General features: G+C 43.6%; 1 protein-coding gene across 1 annotated transcript in view; it reads left to right on the forward strand.

The window, feature by feature from the left end:
* LOC147895838 (sister chromatid cohesion protein PDS5 homolog A-like) overlaps positions 1 to 19,594 on the forward strand; it is a 130,480-nt gene extending 110,886 nt beyond the window's left edge. The window contains exons 26-28 of the mRNA XM_087382347.1: positions 10,263 to 10,372; positions 18,350 to 18,447; positions 18,531 to 19,594. Coding sequence (XP_087238473.1) covers positions 10,263 to 10,372; positions 18,350 to 18,447; positions 18,531 to 18,566 — 244 coding nt within the window. The 3' untranslated portion in view covers positions 18,567 to 19,594. The remainder of the gene's footprint in view (positions 1 to 10,262; positions 10,373 to 18,349; positions 18,448 to 18,530) is intronic.
* The last annotated feature ends 1,186 nt before the right edge of the window (positions 19,595 to 20,780 follow it).

Here is a 20,780-nt window from a genome sequence, read left to right on the forward strand (position 1 = left end):
GTGACCACATTTGGAGAAATTTGGGCCTTTTTGGTAAAGTTTGGGGCTTTTTGTGAATTTGCCCCAATTTCAGCCCAATTTCTTCCCAAAATTTGGGGCTTTTGGTTTTGCACTGCAATTTTCTGCATAATCGGGGCTTTCAGTTAATTTGCCCTCTGTTGGATGCAATTTCCCTCAAGAAATTGGGGCTTTTGTAAGTGGGTTGCAATTTTGCAGTAAAAAAGCAATTTGGGAGTTTGCAGGCAATTTTGGACTCATTTTGAGTGACATTGCAGACATTGGCAAATTTCGTAGTGCTTTTTGGCAGTTTTGGAGAGCATTTGCAGGATAATTGAAGTGCATTTTGAGCCTTTGACAGGCTGTGACAATATTTGTCACTGTGGGCAGCTTTTTCTTTGCAGATTTTACTTGTGCATTTTAAATCCCAGGAAGGGATTTCACTTGGTCAGTCTGCTGTATTTTTTTTATATTTTTTGGTATAAATGGCTCAAAACAACTCCAATGAGGTGTTTGGGGTTCTCACACAGCAGGATAAGTTGGATGGCACGAACTACTCCTTGTGGAGTTTCATGGTTCACAATATCTTGGTTGGCAGACATCTTTGGGATTATGTCAATGGGGATGAAGCAAGACCAGATACCGCTACTACACCTGTCACTCCTACAGCTGGAGGCAGGGGTAGAGGTATAAATGCAGCACAGGTGGTTGGAGCAGCCGCTCTAGGAGCTCCCATAGCAGAGCAAAAAAGATGGGACTCTAGAGATGCACAAGCTCCTTGTGGAGTTTCATGGTTCACAATATCTTGGTTGGCAGACATCTTTGGGATTATGTCAATGGGGATGAAGCAAGACCAGATACCGCTACTACACCTGTCACTCCTACAGCTGGAGGCAGGGGTAGAGGTATAAATGCAGCACAGGTGGTTGGAGCAGCCGCTCTAGGAGCTCCCATAGCAGAGCAAAAAAGATGGGACTCTAGAGATGCACAAGCTCTTTCAGTAATTTCTCTTTCTGTCAAGAGGTTCATTATACCTCATATTCGGTCATGCAAGACATCTATAGCAGCTTGGGAGATACTAAAGAGTATGTTTGCAGCAAGAAACGATGCTAGGGTTTCCTTTCGAAAGCGAGAACTTTCCCATACACATATGGACGAGGGAGATTCCATGAATTCTTACCTCACAAAGCTTCAGGAGCAGAATGCGGAGTTATGGCATGTCAGGTATGGGCACATGAACTATGGCAGCTTAATGACACTTCAGAGGCATGATATGGTTGATGCATTGCCTCCCTTGGAGTTGCCTCCTCCTCGTGCATGTGAAGGCTGCATTCTTGGCAAAATGCATAGACTTCCATTCAAAAAGGATGGTGCAGTGAAAGCTACACGGAAATTATAGCTTATTCACAGTGATGTCTGCGGTCCCATGAGGACACCTGCTTTTGGGGGTTATCACTATTTTGTTACATTCATAGATGACTTCGCCAACTACACTTGGGTCTATGGTCTCAAGGCAAAATCAGAAGTGTTTATGCATTTCAAACACTTTGTGGCTATGGCTGAGAATGAGACAGGACTCAAGGTGCAGACACTTCGAACAGATCGAGGGGGGGAGTATATGTCTCATGAATTTGAGACATTTTTGAAAGAAAAAGGCATTATGCATCAGCTTACTGCGAGGCTTACACCTCAACAGAATGGCAAAGCTGAGCGGAAGAATTGCACCGCCATAGAAATGGATAGATGCATGCTCACATGTAAGAAGTTGCCTCACATGTTTTAGCTGGAAGGCCTCATGTGTGCCAACTGTTGGGGTAAAGGCTCTATGGCCACCCAAGTACAGTTAAGTACACTTAGTACTTTATTTGTTAAGTACACTAAGTACACCGTACTTAGTGTTGTAACCTTATCCTTTCATATAAAAGCTTCACTGTGTGCTTGGGGAGGTACACACATACCTTTTATCCCCACACTTCTTGTTGCTTATCCTGCTTGTGTGTGTGTGTGTGCTCTCACACTCTCCCTTCCACAATTGGTATCAGAGCCTTGCATCCAATCCTCACAAGCCCACTCAAAGTGGTGGAGGAGGAGGATCAGCTTGGGCTGTCCCGTGCCCCCCCCCCCCACCAACTTCGTCGATCCATCTCCAACAGTCGTTTCATCAGACTCTGCTGGTATGTGATCGCTGGGCGACGGCTGCTCCAGACTATTCTCAGACTCTGCTGGTATGTGATCGCTGGGCGACGGCTGCTCCATTTTTCTCACGCACCCTGGCTGTTGCGGCTCCCCAGCGACGCAAGCAGACTTCGCAACGATGGAAGGTGCCCATTTAACGATATCAACGACGTCGTGCATGAACGCTGCTCCTGCTCTCCTATCAGCCCCGTTAGACAGCGCCATCGACGCCTTCAGCTGCTAGCGCTACGCTAGCAGCTCTTTGAGGCCGTGCGCCAGCCAGGGCCAAGGGCCACCAGCCACCGACGCCAGCGGCCAACAGGCCACCAGCAGCCAGCGGCGCCAGCTAGCGACGCCATCGGCGCCACCAGCAGCCACCGACGGCCAGCGGCCAACAGCCAGCCAGCGACGCCAGCCCGGGCCAAGGCTACTAGCAAACTCGCCGTTAGAGCCATACGTGGCCACATGTTCAGGTCATCACAATCTCCATCGCCGGAGAGCTCAGGGACGTTCACGATCGTACAGAAGCCCGCTTCACCTTTTTTTTTTTTGGTTCCTTCTGTTGTCAGTGAGGTAGATCTGCAGATCTACACCTCCAATGTGAGAGAAATTCTCATTTCTGAACTGTGGAATCAAAGGGCTTTTGCAGCCACAGCCAAGCATTGGCTTCTACATGCACTTATTTGCGTATATCCTCCTGATTGGAGTTGATTTGTGCAAGGATTTGATGCATTTTATGACTTACGGGACAGTGGCAGATGCATATGAATTGGGGCTTTTGACATTGTTATGCATATCAGTGTTGGGGGAAACACCTGGATGCTTTATGTGATCAGTGGAGCTTTGGGAAAGCTGTGTATGCACTAAAATATTCAAAATTGGCTTCTAGTCAAGGGGCTTTTGACTCATTCAAGTTCTAAACTGTGTAACACAGTTATAGATACAAGAGAGAGTCTAATTCTGACAGTTTTTGGACAGTTATACAGTCAATTTCTGTTGCTGTACTAGAAAGTACAGTCGGGTACTGTCCGGAGTCAATTTTTGGACTGTAAACAGTCACTTTACTGAAGTTTAAAAGTGCATAAAACAGTGCTGTTTTCACTGTTACAGCAGGGACATACATTGTGTCAAATCAAGGTACTGCTGTACTGTACTACAGAGCCTCAATTAATGCATTAAGTATTATTTTTCTGGATCAGCAGCCGGCAGGAAACAAACAGTATTTACTGTTAAGTGGGAGAAAATTGCAGGAATTAACTTTTGAGCACAACTACAAGTGCATCTGTGCACTTAGTTTGCAGGGAGTCAGGCACCCAAGTGTGGGTTATATTTCTTGCTGATTGTAATGGCTTCATCCTCGGAATCTTCTCTTCTCAATATTAAAAAGTTACAGGGTGCTGCTAACTACCCAATGTGGAAAAAGATGGTCCTGAATGTTCTAATTCTCAGGCAGTTTCATGCTCCTATTATACACAAAGGTGTGAAGCCCACTGGCACATCTGATGATGCTTGGGCACTAGCTGATCTGTCAGCAAAGTCCATAATTGAATTGTCACTCCATGAGAGTGTTGTTTGGAATGTGGATGGTGAGAAAACAGCCTGGGGTGTGTGGAAAAAGCTACAGGACACATATGAGCAGCAGAGTGTAGCTACAAAGATATATTGGCTGCGCAAGTTCTTCAATCTGAAGATGAAGGAAGGGACCTCCATGGTTGCACATCTCAATGAGTTTAATTCAATTGTCACTCAACTTGCAAATCAAAAATATGTGGTGGATGAGGAAACCAAGGGTATGGCACTCTTGATTTCTCTTCCTGAAAGTAGGGATACATTCACCACAGCTGTAACAAATCACATACTGGGAATGCGGATACGGAGAGACAGGGGACAGCGTTTGTTGTATCTGTCTCAGACCGAATATATTGGCAAAGTATTGCACAGGTTTCATATGGAAGGGGGGAAAACCCTTAGTTCTCCATTGCCTCCGTATGTGAAACTCAGTGCAATGGACAGCCCACACTCAGATGCTGATAGGGCTGAAATGGCCAAGATTCCGTATGCTTCAGCTTGTGGCAGTCTCGTGTATGCTATGGTTGCTACCAGACCTGATATTGCGTTTGCAGTGGGAGTGGTTAGCAGGTATATGGCAAATCCAGGCAAGAAGCATTGGAATGCAGTGAAAGGTATCATGAGATACCTGAAGGGCACACAGGAGTTGTGCATATGCTTTGGCAAGCGAGATGCAAAGGTGCATGGTTATGTGGATTCAGATTTTGCTGGTCATCCCGATAACCGGAAATCTACTACCGGTTATGTTTATACATTCACTGGAGGTGCAGTGTCATGGATGTCAAGGATGCAGCAGCGCATAGCCTTGTCTACTACGGAAGCTGAATATATTGCAGCCACAGAGGCATGCAAAGAGGCCTTATGGTTATCTCGGCTAGTGGGAGATTTGGGCATTACAGGTGATATTCCATTGTTGCATTGTGACAGTCAGAGTGCTATTCAGTTGGCACACAATCCTGTCTTTCATGCAAAGACAAAGCACATTGATGTGAAGTATCACTTCATCAGGGAAGTGATAGATGATAAGCTGATTCAGCTTGTCAAGATTCACACAGATGATAATCCAGCAGATCTGTTGACAAAAGGCTTGCCTGCAGAGCGGTTTGCACATTGCCGACAGTTGATGGGTATAGGTTGAGCCTCATTTATTTTTACTTGAGGGCATATTGCCTTTAAGTGGGAGGTTGTTGGGGTAAAGGCTCTATGGCCACCCAAGTATAGTTAAGTACACTTAGTACTCTATTTGTTAAGTACACTAAGTACACCGTACTTAGTGTTGTAACCTTATCCTTTCATATAAAAGCTTCACTGTGTGCTAGGGGAGGTACACACATACCTTTTATCCCCACACTTCTTGTTGCTTATCCTGCTTGTGTGTGTGTGTGCTCTCACACTCTCCCTTCCACACCAACTATATTTTAAATCGGGCTCCTATAAAGGCTTTGAAGACAATCACTCCCTATGAGGCATGGCATGGGAGAAAGCCTTCCGTGGACCGTTTCAGAGTTTTTGGTTGTGTTGCATATGCCCACGTGCCTGTGGAGTTCAGACACAAGTTGTCAGATAAGGCACTCAAATGCATTTTTGTGGGATATAGTTCACAAAGCAAAGGCTATTGTCTCTACAATCCTGCTACACGCAAGATTTTTGTTAGTAGAGATGTTATATTCTCTGAAAATTCTGCACATACACATGCTGAATTTCAGATTCTGGTCTCTTCAGATGATGTGTTTGAGGGGATGCTTTCTATAGCATTTGGTTCCCCCGCTGAAACTCAGAATTTACAGCAACCTCCGCTAGATCCACATGTACAGATTCAGCCCCCAGCTGAATTGGTACAACCTCAGGGTGCGGATGAAGTTGTCAGGCAGGAAATTCAAGAGATACACGCAGCCAAAATAGTCCCGCATTGGTTGCTTCAGACTCTCAGGGAGAGTAAGCTTGAGGCTCCATTGCCTGGTAGAACTCGTAGTGCAGTAAGGCACATGGGGGGGGCTCTTTCAGTTGAATCAGCTTATGCAGGTACTCTTCTTGATGAGGAGGAGCCTGAGACATTTGAAGAAGCAAAGGATAACGTGCATTGGATGAATGCCATGCACGATGAATTGCAGTCATTCATAAAAGTCAGACTTGGTATATCGTGGATTTGCCACCAGGTAAGAATGCCATAATTACACATTGGGTTTTCAAAGTCAAAAGAAAGCCAGATGGGTCCATTGATCGGTACAAGGCAAGGCTGGTTGCAAAAGGATATGCTCAGAAAAAGGGCATAGATTATGAGACTTTTGCTCCTACATCCATAATGACCACCATCAGGTTAGTTATAGCAATGGCTGCAAATTTTGAATGGAATGTTCATCAGTTGGACATTAAAACAACTTTCCTTAATGGAGACTTGTTGGAAGAGGTTTATGTCAAACAACCTCTGGGCTTTGAAATTTCAGGAAATGCACATCAAGTATGCAAGCTGAATAAAGCTTTGTATGGGCTGAAACAAGCCCCACGTGCATGGTATGCCAAAATTGATGCCTTTCTAACCAGCAAGGGGTTGCACAATAGTCCAACTGAGAGCACCCTCTACATCAAGAAGGATGGAGGGGATATTTTGGTCATCATTCTTTATGTAGATGACATGCTGCTCACCGGATCAAATGAGGAAGTAATTGCAGATTTCAAAGTCCAATTAAAAGCTACATTTGATATGTCAGACTTGGGCTTGTTACATTTCTTTTTGGGGATCCAGTTTATTGAAGAGAAACGTGGCATTGTTATGTCTCAGTCCAAGTATGTTCAAAAGCTCTTGGTCAGATTCAACATGCATGATTGAAAGCCTATGTCCACTCCCATGGAGCGGGGGCTGAAGCTTACAATGCATGATGCTGGTGAATCAATTGATGTCACACTCTATAGCTAGGCTGTTGGATGCCTCATTTATCTCTGCAATACACGACCTGATATTCAGTTTTCAGTTTCTCAGGTGAGCAGGTATATGCACAGCTCAAAGATTATGCATTGGCAGGCTGTAAAACGCATCTTCCATTACTTGCAAGATACAAAGTCTTTTGGCTTGATGTTTCCCAAGGGGGGTGACTTGCAGATGCATGCTTACAGTGACTCAGATTGGGCTGGAGACTATGATACTAGGCAGTCCACCAGTGGGAATTGTTTCTTTCTAGGACATGCTTGCATTTCTTGGTTGAGCAAGAAACAATCTACAGTGGCTACCTCCTCATGTGAAGCTTAATACAGGGCAGCTTTCACAGCGACAGCTGAATGTGTTGGGCTGCGTCGTTTGTTTGCTGATCTTCATCTTTCATTGGAGGGTCCTTCTCCGATTCTCACTGATAGTCAGAGTGCTATAGCAGTGGCAAAGAATCCTGTGTTTCATGCTCGCACGAAGCACATTGAGGTTCACTATCACTATGTTAGAGAGAAGTTGCATGTAGGAGAGATCAGTATGATCTATGTGTCAACACATGACAATGTTGCAAACATCTTCACCAAAGCACTTCATGTGAAAAGTTTGAGGCATTTCGCAGTGCCCTGAACTTATCTCCTTTTGGTGATTGATGATTTCCTTGTACATGACATTGGCACTGCAGGGGGGTATTAGAATTAGTATTATATTCTAGCAGTGACCAATGTAATGTAATAAGTAGGTTAGGAGCACTTTTCCCTCATTAGAGGTTTTTTTCCCTAACCACAGGTAGTTCACTAACTATGGTTAGTGAAGGATAAGGTTTTATCACTTAGATAAAACCTTTCCCTCTTGTTGTATCCAGTCACTTCATCTATTGCAATTTGACGTTCAGCTCTCTTGTTCTCTCTCTCTCTCTCTTTGTCTAACATATGGTAGGGTTCCAACCTTTGAGATTGAGTTGGAGTCTCCTGGTTTACTAACCGTATATCAAAAAAAGGGGAGGTTCTTCTCTCGGTGCCTTGCATCAATCCACTCCCACTCTCTGGGGTCCCACTACAAGTACTTTATGGGAACACCTCCATAGATGCAACACCTCCATATGTCCAAGGGAATGTGACCTGTGTTAGGGTCTAGGTGCCATCTTGACTCCAAAAAGCACGGTTCCACATGACGTACAACCGTAACAAGCTGAAATGCTAAATGCATAAGAATATCCTCTGGACACCTAGATAACCTACCCCCATGTTGAATATCAAAGACCAAGGCGTCACATTACCTAAAGTGGGCTCCCTAATCTTGTAAAGGCTCCTAGCCACGTCTCTCTAGACTGAAATGTGTCACCCAAAAGAGCCCAATCCAAGGGTATGGCTGCATCAATTGCTGGATTCTCCTTGTGCTTCCTCTGAGGTAACTCACTAACTGGAATCTACGATCATCTAGAAGGCATTCGAAAGTCCTCCAAGTCAGACTTGATTGTAGGTTAGGTTAGACTAGCCTAACTGTAACTAGAGTACTATGGTTAGCTTAGTTGACCTGGAGTTGAATAAAATAAAGTATTAAACCTAAGTTTAAGGTTAGATTAAGTGAATTGATATGGCAATGCGACGTGTTACATTCAGATTCATCCTCAACCTGTCACAAGGACGTGATTTTGATTTGCGACTCCCGTAATTTGCGTGTGACTGCCTTGAGCCTCTGGGGCGCGAGGGTTCAGCCATGGGGTGGAACTTGGAGAACTGCCTTGAGCCTCTGGGGCACGAGGGTTCAGCCATGGGGCGGAACTTGGAGAATTAAAATTCCCTAGTAGGCCCTTGGAAATAGTGAATGTGCGCTCAATTACTAGGCAATTAATTCTAAGGGCCAAAGTGTGCAATAGGGGGGCCAAAAGAGTGGTGCAATTAAAAATTGCTAATTTTAGCACAGGAATCCAAAAAGAGCCCAGAGCCTTGCTTTTGGATTCAGAAGGCCAAATCAGTTCCAAGAGCCAGATCATCAGTTGTGAGCTGCCAGAGCCTACCAGGTGCTGCTAGAGCAAAATCACCTTTTACTAGGAGCTTCCAGAGCCTGCCAGGGAAAATCGTCATTAGCCAGGGCCAATACCAGTGCATCTAGGGTCTGCCAGAGAAAATCGCATCTGATCCAAGAGCTTGTTGCAGATTTCAGCTAGGGTGTCCTTTGTAGATTGGGATTTCACTTCTAGGTCCTCCGAGCTGTTCCAGGTGACTGTGTCCTGTTCTGGGTCTATTTTCTAGTGTTTTCAGGCTGCTACAGGAAACCACGATCTGTTTCTAGGTGTTTCTAGGATGCTACAGGAAATTGCGATTTGTTTCCAGGTGTTTTCAGGCTATCCAAGCTGTCCCAGGAAATTGTGATTTGTTTTCAGGCTGTCTAGGCTCTGCAAAAAAGATTGCAATTTGATTTCTGGAGACTTCCGGGTGTTGCTAATTTTGTTAACTTTCCAAGCGTGGATGTTCACTTCTAAGCTACTTTTGGGGCTGTGCCAGAGCAAAATCAGCTTATCTCCGCAGGATCTAGGGTTTTTCAACCCGGGTGACCTTTCTTATGTGGATACCGGGTAGAAGATGGCTTGTCTTTGCCTGCTTTTGCCGTTCCGTGATTGGTTGATGGCTAGTTATTGCGTTTGGGTTTCTTTCCTTCGAAAAAAGGTTGATTTATGCTGTTGGGCAGTGACTGGAGAGGCTATAGATTGAGGCAACCCGTTGGGAAGCACTTTGCCAATTGATTGCACCAGAGTTTAGCTGTTGAGGGCTTTGTCTTGGAGTTGTTCAGCCATGTTTGGCTGGTTGGGCACTTGGTTGTGCGATTGCAGGGCTGGTTTCACAACCTTATGAACAAGTTTATCTACTAGGAGCAATGCTTTCTTGAGGGAGTGGTACGCCCTCCCATTCTTCTTGGAAGCCCCAACCGTGGTTATTTTCTTGCACTATTACAGGAGCTTGATTTTGATTTGGCTTTATCTTTTCATGTCTTGCATGATTATTTCTCCACTGAGCTTTGCGCATAGGTTCTTTCATACTTAATGGCTTTCCCCCACCCTCCGTAAAACCCCCCAAAAAAATAGTATGCCTAAGTCGTAGCTAGGCAATCTATCGTAAGGGTTCCTTTACAGAAAGATTCTTTTTTAAGTCCTTTAACTTGCCTAATCATTTCAGACACTATTTTTGCACATATCTTGTGATCCGAATGCAGTTCTTCCTCTAGCTCCATTGTTGTGCGGTGATGCCGTTTGACTACACTGATGGGTGGATGGTGCATAAAAGTCACATGTGATGAGAACAGACTAGAAACTCTGCCAGCAACACAGCTTGCATCACTTAATCGTAATCAAATTAAAGAACTTCAGGGAAAGCTAATGGGATTAAAGAAAGGGTTAGCACTTAGCCTGATTGATTTCAATCTGAAAGATGTAATTATCCCGTTCATCAGGGACAATCATCTGCATGGAAAGCATCAGAAAATATATTAATGGAAATATCATGTTCGAATAAACTCAAACACAATTTTTGTGAACCCAGCAAAATATCATATATGATGCGACTTGTGGATCATTAACTTTCAGTAGGGTGCCTATTTTTTGCAGGAAAAGGAAAACTGTGGCTTCACACAGAGGTGACGTCTCAGTCGATGAAGATAAACAGAGTACAAAGACTGGGGGGCAAGAAACAGGGGTGTCAACGGAAGTCCCTGGAGGTATTGGCTTTCACGACCTTGTAAAGTTTGTTGCAAGTTTGGTTTTTCAATATGATACTTGATTAGTTAAGCGGAATCTGAAATCTTAGGGCCAAATTCATACAGTGACCGTCTTCAGCAGATGGATTGTTTGTTACAATATGACTTGTCATCCTCATTTAGTAGAGAACATTTTGAGATTCTAGTTCCTATCGTGGTAGTCATTTGTGTTCCAAGGTATTCTTACTGGGAGATGCTAGATTGTATCTCATGGCATGTATGCCCTTTCCTTTGGTTTATATTTCTTTTCTTTGGTTTGGTGTACTCTCTTTTGAGCTAGCTTCAAACTGTATACCCTGGTCTGTTTCCTCTCTATGCATTTGTTCCTTTTGAGGGGGTGTGTCTCTCCCCTTATACTTCACCCCTTTTCTTATGTTTTCTCACCTTTCTATTTCTGGCTTTCATTGCTGCCTTATTTTCATTCTTATGCTCTGCAAGTTCTCTTTATATTGCTCACTGCCGTTTGCCTGAACACCTTTAGTTCCACAGTTCACTTTCCCATTTCTATGCTGTCCATCCTTCTGTGCAATCCAGTCGTGATTCCTTCTCTTTAACTGTTTCTGCTGCCTTTTTTCACCCTGTCCAAGTTCTCTTATTTTTGTTCTTCTCCCATAACACCTTTAGTTCTGCATACAGGCCTGGGCCCACTTTCCCATGTTTTTGGTGTCCATCCTTCTACGCAATCCAGTTGTGATTCCTTGTCTTTTAACTTTTTCTTCTGCCTTCTTTCAACCTGTCCAGGTTTTCTCTGTCGGAAGATTTCATGTCACTGTGCAATGGTGAGGTCATTTTTCTCTCAGCTTTACGTATCATCAATGGTTCTTTTGGGGTCAGCATAGAGCTGACAGCCACAGCTGACTATATATATATATATATATATATGGCTCTGGTCGTTGGTACTTCTTGAGAAGATTCACATGAAAAGGTTTGCAGCCTTCTTTTGCTTCTGTGGAGATCTTTCAATTACTGTATACACATTGGAAAAGGCTGTGTCTAAGTCTCGAACTTACTGACCAGTTGCAAATATATTGTCCTTTTGTTCTGAGGATAGGTGGCAAAATCAGTTTTCCATAAATGACTTCGAAGGGATCTTTTTCTGTGGAGCTGTGAATAGTATTATTGTATGCAAATTCCACGAGAGGAAGATATCTTTCCCATTCAGCTTTCTCTTCGGACACAACACTTTAGAAGATTTAATATTGTAGAATTGGCATTTTCACTTTGCCCTTCTATATGAGGGTGAAAAGAAGATGAGAAATCCAACTCCCCATAACAAACTAGTGATCCTGGGGTCTCAATTCACTGATAGCCGACTTAGGCATCCCATGGAGCTTGAAGATCTATGCTAGAAACAATCTTTCCATGTGGTCTGTCGTAATGGTTTTTCTGATGGGATATCTCAAGGTGTATGCCCCAGGCACACCTTGGTTTCTATGTGTGTGTGCTAGAGGCACAGTTAGGTGCCCATAAGCACTGTTAGGTGGTGGTAGAAGCCACATAGGATGATTGAGAGAATCTAGGAGCAGATTGAGGAGATGATTGTGGAGCTCAGAGGTCATCAATGATGTCAGTGATCATGTAAGAGGTGCCTACTTAAGGACCTCACCTTTCTTCATTCTATAAGTAAGAATTCTCAGTTTGTGTTCACTCCATGCTTTCCTTTCAGTTCACCAACATGGTATCAGAGCCGTATGATCCTCCTTAAGCCCTAGTTAGGTGCCACATCATCATCTTCTTTCTCACCTCCATCTTCCACCTTTCCTTCCAAAGTCGATTTTGGAAGTGAGAGTTCTCTTCAAACTTGCATTCTCAGCATCTCATCTTTCAGGAGAGTCTTCCCAAGGTTAGGGCGAATCTGTAGAACGAGCTATACAAGCTATCTCGCCATTTTCGGGGCAGCATTGTCTCAAGAAGCTGCGTCGACCTTCTTCCTGGTTCTCACTGTGGAGAGCAACATTGTCTAATTCCTTCTAGAGGGAACTGGGCGACATCACGACCTTGCTGCTCATCAAGTCTGAGCTCATTTGGAGCAACATTCGGGTAGATTTCGTCAAAAAACCAGTCCACGGTTCTTCTACAATGCTAGGCGTCGTGTTTATCTTCTGCGCGATCTCTTTCTGAGGGTGAAGCTCTACATGTTTACCTTCCTCTCCATGCAAAACCCCTCTGAATTTCGACCTCTACATGACGAATTGGAGCAGATTTCTGAGCTGCCTCTTTGGCCATGAAAGCTTGACTATGCAAGTCTAAGTTTGACTTTGGACAGTCAAAGTTTGACTGGTAGTTTGACCAAGATTTGTTTTCAGTCTGTTATGCTCATTTTCTAGCATCTACTTGGTCATCTTTTGCTTAGACATCTTGCATAAATGTTGCTCTGACAAATTGCCTTATGCTTTGACATTTACTTAAGTCACATAGAGAAATCCAAGTCAAAGTATTCAAGTAGTTACTTTTTGAAGGTTTATTTTTTATTGCTTATATTTCACTTGTAAGGCACTAGACACTGCCCTCGGGTAAGACCTTGCCATGGAAGCTAAGACCTTTTGAGAAGTTGGATGGAACTAATTTCCATACTTGGCAAACAAAAGCCAAGTTTATGCTTTTGAAAAAGAAGATATGGAATGGAAAGAAGTCTACAAAAGAAAAAGCTAATTGGTTGATCAAAGCAAAAAAGGAAGCAACGACAAAGTCAGAAACTGCCAATCTACTTTCAGTTGATGTGCCTCCACAAGATAAGACATCCTATGAATATTATGCTTTTTGAATCATCTCCATATATGCTCCAGATCTCCCTTTTTTATGTTGAGTCAAGGTACTCAGCCTGGATAGTCCTCCAAAATGAATGAAATAAACTATTGTGTTCTTTGTAAACACCTCTGGTCACCATATGATGTAGGCCATGTGTATGTGTTTTGCTCCATGGTACCTCCTGCAGACATTGTGTGCATGTACATGCAGGGGAGATAACCATTGGAAGGTCTTTTGTATCCTTTTTGTTTACTTCACACCCTTGGGAACCCCTTGCTAGCATGAGAACCTAGCCATAGATTTATCCTTGACCACCATGAGATGGCATGAGAAACTATGAGACTAGATGTATCCTTGACATAGCCTGAGGCATTCCCTTGAGGGGGGGTATGATGGGATATCTCAAGGTGTATGCCCCAGGCACACCTTGGTTTCTATGTGTGTGTGCTAGAGGCACAGTTAGGTGCCCATAAGCACTGTTAGGTAGTGGTAGAAGCCACATAGGATGATTGAGAGAATCTAGGAGTAGATTGAGAAGCTCAGAGGTCATCAGTGATGTCAATGATCATGTAAGAGGTGCCTACTTAAGGACCTCACCTTTCTTCATTCTATAAGCAAGAATTCTCAGTTTGTGTTCACTCCATGCTTTCCTTTCAGTTCACCAACATTTTCTTACTAGAACGAAGTGGGCCTGCTTACTAAACCTGTCAATTACGGTCCATATCCCACATTCCCTTATCTTGATTTGGAAAGATCAAAGATGAAGTCCATAGAAATTCTCTCCCATGGGGTCTGCTGTATCGGCAAGTCTGGGGTCTTGTGCGGGTCATACTTCACCGTTTGGCACTATGAGAGAGAGAGAGAGAGAGAGAGAGAGAGAGAGAGAGCTCGATGTCCTGCATAAGGAGGGGCATGACATTTTTCCAAGGCTTTTGCTCTCATATCTTTGAGTCACACAAAGGTGATCATCCTTCATGAGGAAACCTTTTTTTAAGTTTGTACTGACTAGATGATTGCTCCTGCTAAATATTCCTCACAATTTCTCCGAAATGTGGATCTTGAAGGTAGAGTTCTTCCATGGCCTCGAGGTCTCTGTGATGAGCTATGGTAAAACATTGTTCTCATGGAGATGTTTGTCTGGGTCAAGAAATACTTGAGTCTCTGATGGTCGGCCTTGACTATAAAGTCAGCTCCAAGAAGATAACGCTTCAAGATGGTTAAAGCATGAATGATAGCCACCATTTCTTTTTTTTAGATGCCCATCTACCTCTCTGTGTCACGTAGCCTCCGACTCTCATAAGATATGACTTGACCATCCTGATGAAGGGCAGCTCCTACACACTCCCCACATGCATCACAGTCAACATCTTTGTGTAGATATGAAACAATGAGTATTGGCTCTGTTGTTAACTTTTCTTTGAGATTGTTGAAAGCTGTACTTTGCCGTTTTCCCCATTTGAAGACTACAGATTTCTTGGTCAAATGGTGTAATAGGGCTACTATATCAGCAAAATGTCTGATAAAGTGTCTATAATAGGAGAAAAGTTGGAGAAATCTACGTACTTGATGTACGGAGCTAAAGCTCTGGCCATTCCTGTATAGCTCGTCTTTACGGGATCCATCCGAATCCCTTCTTTAGTGATAATGTGCCTGAGATAGTGAATCTCATCAAGAAAAAACTCGCTGCTCTTGCTGTTTATAAAAATTACGAAGTTGTTGGAGCACAGTGGCCGTTCTTCTTCTGTCTTTGAAAAGACCAAGATGTCATGAAGTACCTGTGAAATCTTCCTGTGAAATCTTTGTGTGGTCTGAAAATCTTGTCCATCATGCGATTGAAAGTGGCTAGTGCGTTGATTAACTTGAAGGGCATCACCAAGAACTCATATAATCTGAAAGTGGTGTGAAAAGCTGTCTTATGAGTATCCTAAGGATGGATCCTTATCTGATGGTGGCTAAAGATCGTGGCTTCTTTTAGTGTGTCCAAGATATCATCTATGCGAGGGATCAGAAACCTATTCTGACCATCAATTTGTTGACGGCTCTATAATCCACACACATACGATAGGAGCATCTTTCTTTTGAACTAGCAGCATGGGTGAACAGAAGGGTGAGGAATCGGGTCTGATGAGGTCCTTAGAAAGTAGATCCTATACCTGTGTCATTATTATTTTCGGTTTGTGCTGCACTCACGTGATAAAGTGGCTGATTTGGAGGCTCAATTTCTGGAAGGAGCTCTATGACATGATCTTCCAACCGTTCACGAGGAAGCTCTCCTGGAAGAGAATCTAGGAGACAATCTTTGAAAGAATCAATAAATTGAAAATTATCTTTCTTGAGAGGATTCACTTCCACTTGGGGTTGAACCCTCCCCCCCCCCCTTCTCTCTCTCTCTCTCTCTCTCTCTCTCTCTCTCTCTTACGAAAACAAAGTACGCAGAGATAGCTGATTCGATACAACTGAGATTCTCTCACCTCCTCCTTTGGCCAAAATTGTGCGTTCTTGTTTCTGTGTATGAAACTGAGAGTTTTTGCCTTGGTGTCTAGATTTACTTCCTTTCTGTGGAACCATGACATACCCAAAATGACATCATGATGTTTCATGGGTGAACCATAGAACTCTCAATGGTCCACATAGTCCTAAATATGAATTCAAAGTTTCCCAATCAATGGAGTAACTTTAACTGGCTTTCCTTCAAAAACATGTTTTGCATCTGGAGCCGGTCCCAACTCTTCAATCTTGATTCCCAGTCTCAAACCTAGGTCTTTTGAGATGAAATTATCCGTAGCTCTTGGACCAAATAAGATCAAAGCATTTTGGTCTCTTACTTTATCCCGTCCGTGAGAGGCTAAGTTCTTGAGCTTCTGGGTCAATGGCTCTTCCCAACATATCAGGGACACCTCCCGCCAAAGGATTTGACGGTTTTTTTGGCATTTTCTGCTCCCTCAAACCCGGAGGCTTTTTGGGGCACTGGGCAGCTAAATGCACTCCTTTTCCACATTGGAAACTCCTTTCAGAAGGCCTCTATTTGCTCTGGTGAAAAGTTTGACTTTCTTTATAGGGCATCAATGGACCCTTGAGCTTCTCAAACTGGACCTGTCTTGTACCTGAACTGTTGGGGCCATGTTCCTTTTGAAGGTGTCCCTATCTTTGCCTTTTAAGGCAGCCATCGTCCGCAGCAAATCTTTCTTCGTATCTTCAACCACTAGGGCTGAGTGTATCGGATATCTCAGCTTTGTCTTGCATTCAATGCTCGCTTGGGTGCGAATACTTGGATATAGACCAGCCCGGTACTTCGCATCTTTGTCTTTTCTGAAATTTCCTTGAAGGGAGTAATCTGGAGGTATGTTGCAAAGAACTTCTGATTGTAAGTCTCAACCGGATCTTAGACTGGTATGGGTATACTCTTCTAAGTTGTATGAACATCATACAGATTCTCAAAACTCTTCCACTTCTTTGGTGTTTCAGCCCCCATTAGAAGAGCTCCCCACCATGTTCTGTTATTGCTTGTAACATGGAGGTTTGCGATCTTCAATTTCGACTTCTCATGATAATATCCTGTCTAGAAAGCTATGTCGAATTGTCGGATGAAGTTCAAAGCTTTCCACTTGCCCCATACTTTCCATTAAAAGTAGTAAATTTCATGGACTTGCCTCCTGCCATTGCTTGCAAGATGGAGCTCTTGCACCTGTCTTGCCTCAAATGGAGGATGCCACCAAGGGAGCGGTGAACCGCGCTCTAGTCTGGGGTATGGATCAAATAATAATAAGGCTGCTTCAAGTTCGCACTAGATCTTCCACGCCTTCCCCTCAGTGATGTGAGTGATAACCACTTGAGAATCTTCAACTGACTGTGCGCGTGAACTATCCAGAGAAAGAGAGACCCTATTGTGATTAATATTCCAGCCATCTTGAGGGCTCTAGAACTTCTGTGACTTATAGCAGGAGGCCAAAACCTGATTGAGATTTGGTCCCGAAGGCCGTTTTGCTGCGATTTGATCCCGGGCTGTTAGTATGGATTACGAATAGCTTACAAGAGCTACTGGCTGCTGCAATTTTTGAGTCGGGGCTGGTTTCAGTGGTATCAGAGCACGGTTTTGCGGCTTCCCTTGGTGGGAACGATCCAAAGAGTCCCATTTTGAAGCAGGATAGATGCGAGCTTGAAGCAGTCTCATCGCAATACTGCAGGGGTAGTAATTCTCTATATTATTATTATTATTTGGTCCATACCCTGGATTAGAGCACAGTTTTGCGGCTTCCCTTGGTGGCAACGATCCAAAGAGTCCTCCATTTGAAGTAGGACAGGTGTGAGCTTGAAGCAGCTTTAGTGCAATCCAGCCGAGGTTATAATTCTCTATATTATTATTATTATTTAGTCCATACCCCGGACTAGAGCACGGTTTTACCGCTTCCCTCAGTAGCAATGATCCAAAGAGTCCTCTGTCTGAAGTAGGACAGAAAAACAGTGAATCGCACAAGAAGAGGCGTCTGGGGGAGAGGAGGAGAAGACAACACACATCACTAGGGCCCATTAATAAGGCTGCCCCCCCCCCCCCCCCCCAAGGTCTTTATTGCAATAGAATAAGCTTTGTACAATTGGCTCTGAGAAGAGCATGGAGCTGAGTAAAACCTTGAATGAATCAAGGAGCTTTGAGGCCCCTTCTTTAATAGACTTGGCCTAGCAAAAAGCTAGGTGTGCTTATCTAAAGCTACTTTAAAAAAAAGCTAAGATTTCCTGCTTTTAGTCCATGTTGGGCAGCTTTATGCTCTTTTTAGAACCCCGTGCGTCGTCCTTTAGTGGTGCCATCTCCCGGGTGCTTTTTGCCTTGTGGGACCTGCTTTTTGCCACTTGCTCCCTCTTTCTGAGCCCTTTAGCACTCATCCAAGTGCGACACAAAGTCCAACACTTCAACCCATTAAAGGTTAGTGAAATGCATGCATTCCTAGTTCTTGGACCATCCTAGTCTGGTGTGGGCGTTCCCACAGTTCTCTTTTACCAATGCAAAACAAAAGTAAAACAATAAAACTTATTCTTAGTTTAACTAAAGTCAACATTCTTTGACCGAAGATACTTATTTGTTGAGAGAAGTACCAAGTAGTGACATCAGCTTCTTCAAAGGTCTGGCATGATAGATCTACCATGTTCGTACCTTTTCTAGCTACATGCTTTCATTTTGGAAAGTGAAATTTGCAGGTAGAATTTTACGCAGGCGGAAAGAGACACAAATAGGGAGTCCAAATTCTGCACAGAGAACTGCAGTTCGCAGCGATGAGTCTGATCAGGAACCTGTGGTAAGTGTTCGTATTTTTCATTCAGGTGATGTAGATGTCCCTTGTAGTGCTTTTGTGAATCATTTTTTATGGGTGAACTACAGGCCACATGGAGAAGCCGCAGACGAAAGGTGCAATAGCATTTAATAATATAGATCACGTTCCTTGGTTATGGAAGCGGATCAGCACATGTAAACCTCAAGAAGGTGCAATTGCAAACATTCAGCCAAACTGTCTGTGTAAGAAATGAGTATATACCAATCTGTTACTCTCACTAGGTGACATATATCAATAGAGGTCTAGATACAGGACTCTTCGAATCAGTCATCTCACACTGTCAATACTAGATGGAGGTGTGCAATACTAGATGGAGGTGTGCTAGCACCTAATTAATTGTATTCATAGAATGGAAACCTCGAGGCTCTGTAATATAAATTGTAACGAATGTGATATCTAACGTCTTGTAAAAGTGCACACAAGGAGCTCCCCCTGCCAACTGCACAGACTGACTGCAGCTCCACCATATTGAGCGACCATTGCAGAACCATTCCTTCTGGTTCTGGAAGAAAACAGCAAACATTTTAACAGGTTTCAGGGTTTCATGTCGGGACTCATTGGATGTTTGAGGGGGCGAACTTTGTTAACGGAGCTGCTCTTGCATGAATGATCAAACATATCGTGGAGGAGAATGCCTCCACATCAAACTGAAGCAGTGTACCATAAGGCAGACAAATAATGTACTGCTTACTTAAAAGGTTTGAGTTGGGGAGCGATCTCTCTTTTGCATAGTTCTCTTTTGTGAGTTTGTCATCCTTTGTGGTATCTATCCTGTAAACAGCATTGCAGCACATTGTGTGTCCACAATGACCTGACCTCTGATTAGCATGCCAGCCAGTTAAGAATGGCATTAACAGTGTGTGATGGTGAAGGAGAACATTTGTAGTTGTGGCTTTGGTAGTTGCACAGCATGCACGGTTCTACATTACAAAATTTAAGCTGGGTGGCCTATGAGATGCACAATGACACTGCAATTCAACTTCTGTAAGCAAGGCAAAGTTGTACCAAATTGACATGTAAAAAGGGAGAGAATGAAACACCATGATAAAGAGTAAATAGTTTGTGTGTTCTCATCCTCCCCATCCCACTCCCATGGAGGTGCACATCAGTCTTGTTACTCCCTTTAATATTATTCATAATATGCTTATTTGGATGTGATAGATTTCTCAAATTATTCATTGCGATTCTCTAGCAATTCACAGCATAAATGCAGCTGAGAGTCAAATACTAATGGTTTTTGTTGTCCGTAGGTTACACCGATGGTAGTGTGCAAGGTTACAAAGTAGGGCAGGAGTTCATACATTTATTAACATTGGAACGTATGAAATGGATGTAATGACCTAACGGAAGCCCACCAAGGTACAATGGTACACCTATCTGTAGATGCCTCTAGTCCTCCTTGAGATGATATGTTGGCATATTAAAGATGTGAAGCAAATGTAAGTAGTTCTAATTTTCGTGGACGACTCGTAGTTTCTAAACCTTCCCAGCTTAATTGTAGTTGCTATTCATGTTTTGGCTTTCATGATGAGGGGTGGTGGAGGAGATGGAGATGGGTGGGTGGAGGGGACGAAGACAAAGGGGAGAATTAAAAAAAAAAGGTGTCCAATTAGATCGAAGTGAAGAAGTCTTGCATGCAATGGGAGATATTACTTTAGATAGTCCACCTCAAGCTGGTGTTCATGGCTCATTTTGAATGCTTGTAATACGACAGCAGAACTGAAAGTCTTGTCCTCTTCATGGCACAGAGTGCATGTCGAAAGATGCGGTAGTTCAGTAGGGTGTCCACAATGCTTTCTTTCATCAACCTTACAACCCTCCTCTTACCTTGACACCTCCCTCTCCCTTCTCTTACAATCTAGCATTCTCTCCTTCCCTCTCCCTCCTCTCTCCCCTTCTTCTTCTCGTCCTTTTCTCTCTCCCCCTCTCTCTCTTTCCCTCTCTGCTCCTCCGAGTTATGCACTCCAATCTCTTCCTACCTTTATTATTTCAGATTACATCTCAAGGACTCCTTGTTGAGCTCGCTAATTGCAAACTTGGTCCTCCTTGCTCCTTTCCAGAATGGGGCTGGTTCCTTACTACAGGGGCCTGACCCCTCCCTTCATGCCGCTTCCTTTTTCCTTGATTTGAGCTTTCTGGTTGTAGGCTCGGTCCTTCTTGCTCCTTTCTTGAAGGAGGCTAGTTCCTCCCTTCAGTCTCCTTTTCCTCATAGTCAAGCTCGATCTTGGCCGCCTTCAATTTGAGATCCTTATCTTTTAAGATCTTTTGTTCAAATGGCAAATTGAGCTCCAGCATCT

Source organism: Dipteris shenzhenensis, chromosome 12 (genome assembly GCF_047967505.1).
Source record: "Dipteris shenzhenensis isolate YYH24624 ecotype China chromosome 12, Dip_SZ_1.0, whole genome shotgun sequence".
In the NCBI taxonomy this organism is placed as follows: domain Eukaryota; kingdom Viridiplantae; phylum Streptophyta; class Polypodiopsida; order Gleicheniales; family Dipteridaceae; genus Dipteris; species Dipteris shenzhenensis.